The sequence below is a fragment of the Drosophila willistoni genome, unplaced genomic scaffold (genome assembly GCF_018902025.1).
Source record: "Drosophila willistoni isolate 14030-0811.24 unplaced genomic scaffold, UCI_dwil_1.1 Seg271, whole genome shotgun sequence".
In the NCBI taxonomy this organism is placed as follows: domain Eukaryota; kingdom Metazoa; phylum Arthropoda; class Insecta; order Diptera; family Drosophilidae; genus Drosophila; species Drosophila willistoni.
The window spans coordinates 233,054-239,432 of record NW_025814230.1 but is presented as its reverse complement, the minus strand read 5'-3'; the positions used below and the strand labels follow the sequence as shown (position 1 = coordinate 239,432).

Below are 6,379 nucleotides of genomic sequence, written 5' to 3'. Positions count from 1 at the left end.
ATTTTTCTTTTTTACAGTATATTCCTTCACTATTATATGCTTCGGCCAAAAATCTTCTCGACATATATTGGCAGAAAACTAATTTTAATTTCGAGACGTTAACTTTCTTTCGAATATAGGCTATTACATCATCAGATGTGACAACAGGGTCTAGCCTAGAAACAAATATATGTTTCTTTGGTGGTAGCGAAGCGTCAGCCGCAGCAGTAACGTTGGACAAGTCACCCACTGCAGCACTCAACTTGTTTACGGGGCCCTCGATACTTTTAGAACTATCGGCAATTTCCATTGGAGTGGGTAATTGCCCGGACACTACTATAGGCATCGTTTTTAAAAGATCATTCCCAGGTGATACCGGTAATTCCTTACTAATACCATCCACAACCGGGCTCTTAAACGATATCAATTGCTGTACATTAGGAGTGGACGGTCCATGAGACCGGTCGGGGACGATAAGAGACGCTGGCGGATCTACAGATACAGAAACACCCCACGGACTGGTCCTTTTACGTTTCGGAGACTCATTCATAAGCGATAAACATCTGAACTGAGTCTCCACCGCAGTAAACTCCGCTTGGAGTTTGTTAAAACCTGCTCTTAAAGTGTCAAAACTATCTCTAGTCCGCCTCATGAAAGAGCGCATTAATTCTCGACCTCCCTGCAAGCATCACATCCATATTTTAAGCCACCACCTTTAGCAATAGACTCCTTGATTCTGCCTGTGTAACCTGCACACTTAACGTGAACCGCATTGTCACACAACCAACAAAGAATATAATCATGGGAGTCGACCGTATTAGTGGCAACTATGCAATTATTTTTTGAGCAGACAACCATTTTATCAAAAAGTTAAATTTATTTAAAATATGTAGGTATAAAAAAATTAAAAAAATAAAAATTGTAAAGGTAAGATAACCTGTGTATAAGAATATACTGACCAGTTCTGACACAAGGGTTAATGTGCAGAGAACTAAAGAAATTAATAAGTAGGAATACACAAAAAAAAAACACGTATCACAGAGTCGCGGGTAGGCAAAAGACGAGAGCGCAAATCAAACAAGAATAGGAAAGAGCGGGAGAGCGCGTCAAATTGAACACATGCAACAACAATTTGTACGCAAGAGCGCGAGAGTTAGTTAAAACGGTAAAGACACAAAAGCAAAAGAGATAAGCAAAACAACAACATCGCTAATGCAAGTATTGTTGTAAGTTTTGATTTATTTAAATTTAAACAAAAACACAAAAGCGACAGCAAGAATTCACGAAATGAAAATAAAATTCGGATGTTGAAATTATTATTAAACCGATAATGAATTTAAAAGTTATAGAAAAGGATTTAATTGCGAGAAAAAAATAAAATTTAATCAGCGCAAAAAAACACGTCCGTTTTTTGTTAAATTGTATCCCGTAAATTACACTAGTACCAAAGAAGTTATCGCCGCGTTAAAAAAACATTTTGAATAATATAGCCGACCAAGAAGAGTTTATCGGACAGAGATACGTGTTTTACGTTGTTTGAGTTTGCTGATTTTGTAGAAAACCGAAATATTGACAACATTAAAGTAGCGACTGCTGCCTCTCAAGCCAATGGACAGGTCGCGCGTGGGAATCGTGTGTTGACCCAAATGTTAGGAAAGTTGTCAGAACCTCTAGCCCAAGCCGATTGGTATAAATCGTGTGGATTTCGCTATCAATAACTGAGTGCAGTGTTGTACCGGTAAAACTCCGTCAATGTTGTTGTTTGGTTGCAATCAGCACCATGGAAAAACAGAATTTTTTTTTGGGCGATTTGCATAAGGAAGGATTTCAGCGAAACTAGAAATAATTTTAACGTACATAAAATTTTAGTGACCATTCTTGAATGGTATTTTGAAAATATTTTTGTTTCATATAATATAAATAGGGTATTTATTTTCTAAAAAAGATAAGTATAATTAGCGATGGCAAGAGATTAATTGGGAGCAGCGCAGCTATTGCGTCTGTCTCGTTTGGTCGTTGCCGGAGGAAAAAGGAGGAACTCTCCAGTGTGGCCTTAGGCCGCATACCGATATTTTCCAGAGTCAACTTAATACTAACAATCGATACTTAAAATACTAACTTCGATATATGTAAAATCCATTAACACAATTCGTAAGTACCTGACATCTTACAAATAAAAATTTCTTACTTTGCTTTAAACAAATTTTTTTTGATTACACTATATGAAAATAGGTCGGGTTTTCCTGCCTGACGCTTTAACTCCAGAACCGATTTCCACGGTTTTGCATTTGTTGGAAAGGTCTCGGGCTCTCTCTCATTCTTTTTATTTAATTCTTTCTGTTCTGTTCTAACAAGTGAGACAGCACACTTCTCTTACTGTACCACTGCATAAAACTTAAAACTAAGTTGTAACAAAGAAAAGAGTAAGATATACTTAAGGCTAAACATGTTGCACTGGGGGAAAGAGTAAGATATACTTAATACTAATACATATTGCTTCAATTCGGCCATTCTGACAGTAAGGATCACCTGATCTTCTTTATGACGACTATTGGTTCTCGTATTATAGCTGTGTGTACTGTTGTCATTCTTAGCGTTTTTCAATTTACTTATTTCTTTGCTTAACATACTGACCTTTTTCGATAACATAATTTTCATTTACATTTAGGTTTGTATTTGCTTTTATCTGTTCATTCGTATTTTGATCTTTCTTTATATTTACGTTAACTTTAATAGTTTCATCTGACCAATTGAACCATGGCTTCATATTTGCTATAGACCAAATTCGACGTCACTTACAACGTATCGATCATTTTCGAAGCACTTAACGATTTTAAAAGGCCCTTTGAATCTCGGCTCTAATTTTTTTGGATACACCTTTGTGAGTGTCAAAATTTTTAACTACCATAAGTTGCGTTCGCGAATTTCCGCACACATGTTGCAGGGTCATTTCTGTGATTATCATTTACCGTTTACCACACAGACCCCCCTCCCGACCAAAAATTCAATGCCAGGGCAATGATTTCTTTCAAAACGGAACTCCATTCGATACGTAAACGGAGCTGCCAACTTTCCTCCGTTAATTTATGTTCAAATGAAACCATTTGTACAGAGACCATGTTGTGTGGCATTTGGGACAATTACAACTACAATTGGCAACTAAATTGCTTCCAAATAGTTTCCGTGCCTTTCTCATAAATCGACAAAAAAAAAACCATAAAGCTCTGTATTTTCTTTGTTTAAAGTTGGTATTTTAAACTTTATAAATTTTTGTATAAATATACATATTTAAGCGACTTGCAACTTGTGTGAAAAACTGTGATTCCATAATATTATCGCAAAATTATTATCGAAAGTTTTTATCATCCCCTAACATTACCCAATAGACAAGTGAATCTGTTATCTGATTTCTTCGTTATGGACTGAACAAGTCGCTTGGAACAATGTTAATTATTGAAACATTGGTCACCAAACCATCTGGTCCAAGAACAAAAGACACGGGAATATCTTCACCGTGACCGTTTCGGAAATACCCGAAAGTTCGCATCGGTTGTAGAAAATCTGTGTTCGGAGCACCCACTAAGGGAACAAATATTGGATTATCCAAATCAGCGTCATTATGGGGTACTTGCATTTCATCCACTGGCACTTCATTTTCCACTGCCGCATATGAGATTTGTGCACAATTTTGTGGATCTGAACCAAGGGGAGGTGGATCTGTATTATCCACCTCGATGAAGGGCAAAGAGTCAAGTTCGGCCTGTAGGCGAGCATCTATTTCGGATTCCTCAGATGTCATCGACGGTAGCAATGAGTCCAATTCAGCTTGTAGACGAGCATCTAAATCAAGATCGGATGGTATATCAAATTTTTTACCTTTCACCACTTCATCATTTGTTTGCGTATTCAGTACAAGATTCGAAAAATCAATATTTATGGAAACATTCACATCATTTATATTCACAATGCCATTAATATTGTTATGTACTGTTGGCATCGACTATTTCATTATTCAGATTATCAAATGTAAAATTAAAACAAATTTCTGGTTCTCCTTGATTATCCGAATTGGGTTTATAGTCGACATGTAAACAACTACTGTTGTCCTCGCTTCTGTGCAGAATTTCTCTTTTAATTTCTTGCCCAGAATCAAAAATTTGACTCAGTATTAAAGAAATCTACGTATGTTTCCATAATTGTTACCTTCTTGATTCTCTTTATTTGTGTCGTCATGAATGGGCCAATTATTTAAATAACTCACATTCTCATTCATTTTCTCATTCTCATTATCATTAAAGGACTTTACTTGATTGAAAGCCTGATTATAAGTCGCGTTTTCGTAAAACATTTGTTGAATTTGTCGTCTTTCCATTTAAATTAGTTCCTGCAGCAAGCGGCTTCGGTTTTTCAAAATTTGGAGCCACCAGGCTTGTTCTCGATGGGAACAGCAGCAATTCTGGTTCTTTCTCCTTTGGAGGCGAGGTAATGTTGCTGTTTAAATTTAATGTAGGATGAAATTTGTCTTCGGGAAGAACTGGTTCGATCCTAGAAACATCACAATAAGAAGAATCCAATACAGAAATAAGATCTAACGATTTTCCAGAATTTAAGACAGGATTGACTTGGGATTAAGATAAGCCTAGAAGGCCATCAATAAAGTCATGTGACAAAAAGGGCACCAACATGGTACATTCATCTGTTGGTGACCATGCTAAAGCGGGTAAATTAAAATCACCTACAACTATGAGCATGTCTGACTAAAAACTAAAGAGGAGACAAACTGAATTGCCTCTAAATGATTTAAATATATCACCATGTCTGACAGTGGTGGAATATAGGAACAAGTAATGAAAGCATTAAAAGATTTAAAATTTACTTTAACACCGACAAACTCAATCTCCTGGGTACTAGAAAATTGGATCATTTCAGATGATAAAGCTGCATCAACAGCTATCAGAAGGCCACCACCTATGCGAAAACTCCGGTCACGTCTGAATATAGAAAAGTTTGTGGAAAAAACCGATGCATCAGCAATATCAGGTTTTAGCCACGTCTCTGTAAAAGCTAGAATGTTATGCTCAAAAGAAAGACTATCTACATAGAGATTAGGAAGTTTAGATTTCAGTCCTCTAACGTTCTGGTAAGCGAATCGGTTGCCGATTTTTCTTTTTTACAGTATATTCCTTCACTATTATATGCTTCGGCCAAAAATCTTCTCGACATATATTGGCAGAAAACTAATTTTAATTTCGAGACGTTAACTTTCTTTCGAATATAGGCTATTACATCATCAGATGTGACAACAGGGTCTAGCCTAGAAACAAATATATGTTTCTTTGGTGGTAGCGAAGCGTCAGCCGCAGCAGTAACGTTGGACAAGTCACCCACTGCAGCACTCAACTTGTTTACGGGGCCCTCGATACTTTTAGAACTATCGGCAATTTCCATTGGAGTGGGTAATTGCCCGGACACTACAATAGGCATCGTTTTTAAAAGATCATTCCCAGGTGATACCGGTAATTCCTTACTAATACCATCCACAACCGGGCTCTTAAACGATATCAATTGCTGTACATTAGGAGTGGACGGTCCATGAGACCGGTCGGGGACGATAAGAGACGCTGGCGGATCTACAGATACAGAAACACCCCACGGACTGGTCCTTTTACGTTTCGGAGACTCATTCATAAGCGATAAACATCTGAACTGAGTCTCCACCGCAGTAAACTCCGCTTGGAGTTTGTTAAAACCTGCTCTTAAAGTGTCAAAACTATCTCTAGTCCGCCTCATGAAAGAGCGCATTAATTCTCGACCTCCCTGCAAGCATCACATCCATATTTTAAGCCACCACCTTTAGCAATAGACTCCTTGATTCTGCCTGTGTAACCTGCACACTTAACGTGAACCGCATTGTCACACAACCAACAAAGAATATAATCATGGGAGTCGACCGTATTAGTGGCAACTATGCAATTATTTTTTGAGCAGACAACCATTTTATCAAAAAGTTAAATTTATTTAAAATATGTAGGTATAAAAAAATTAAAAAAATAAAAATTGTAAAGGTAAGATAACCTGTGTATAAGAATATACTGACCAGTTCTGACACAAGGGTTAATGTGCAGAGAACTAAAGAAATTAATAAGTAGGAATACACAAAAAAAAAACACGTATCACAGAGTCGCGGGTAGGCAAAAGACGAGAGCGCAAATCAAACAAGAATAGGAAAGAGCGGGAGAGCGCGTCAAATTGAACACATGCAACAACAATTTGTACGCAAGAGCGCGAGAGTTAGTTAAAACGGTAAAGACACAAAAGCAAAAGAGATAAGCAAAACAACAACATCGCTAATGCAAGTATTGTTGTAAGTTTTGATTTATTTAAATTTAAACAAAAACAC

At 37.1% G+C, this 6,379-nt stretch overlaps 1 protein-coding gene across 2 annotated transcripts; it reads right to left on the bottom strand.

The window, feature by feature from the left end:
* Positions 1–3,290: 3,290 nt before the first annotated feature.
* Positions 3,291–4,472, bottom strand: LOC124461218. Of its 2 annotated transcripts, XM_047012779.1 has the most exons (3): positions 4,241–4,472; positions 3,612–4,157; positions 3,441–3,558 (listed from the first exon to the last, which is right to left on the bottom strand). In XM_047012779.1, exons 2-3 carry the CDS (start codon positions 3,974–3,976, stop codon positions 3,489–3,491), a joined length of 435 nt encoding a protein of 144 aa, XP_046868735.1. In that variant the 5' UTR covers positions 3,977–4,157; positions 4,241–4,472; the 3' UTR covers positions 3,441–3,488. The 2 variants fall into 2 exon arrangements, with proteins under 2 accessions (XP_046868734.1, XP_046868735.1); XM_047012778.1 differs by having other exon boundaries at positions 3,291–4,157.
* Positions 4,473–6,379: the final 1,907 nt, after the last annotated feature.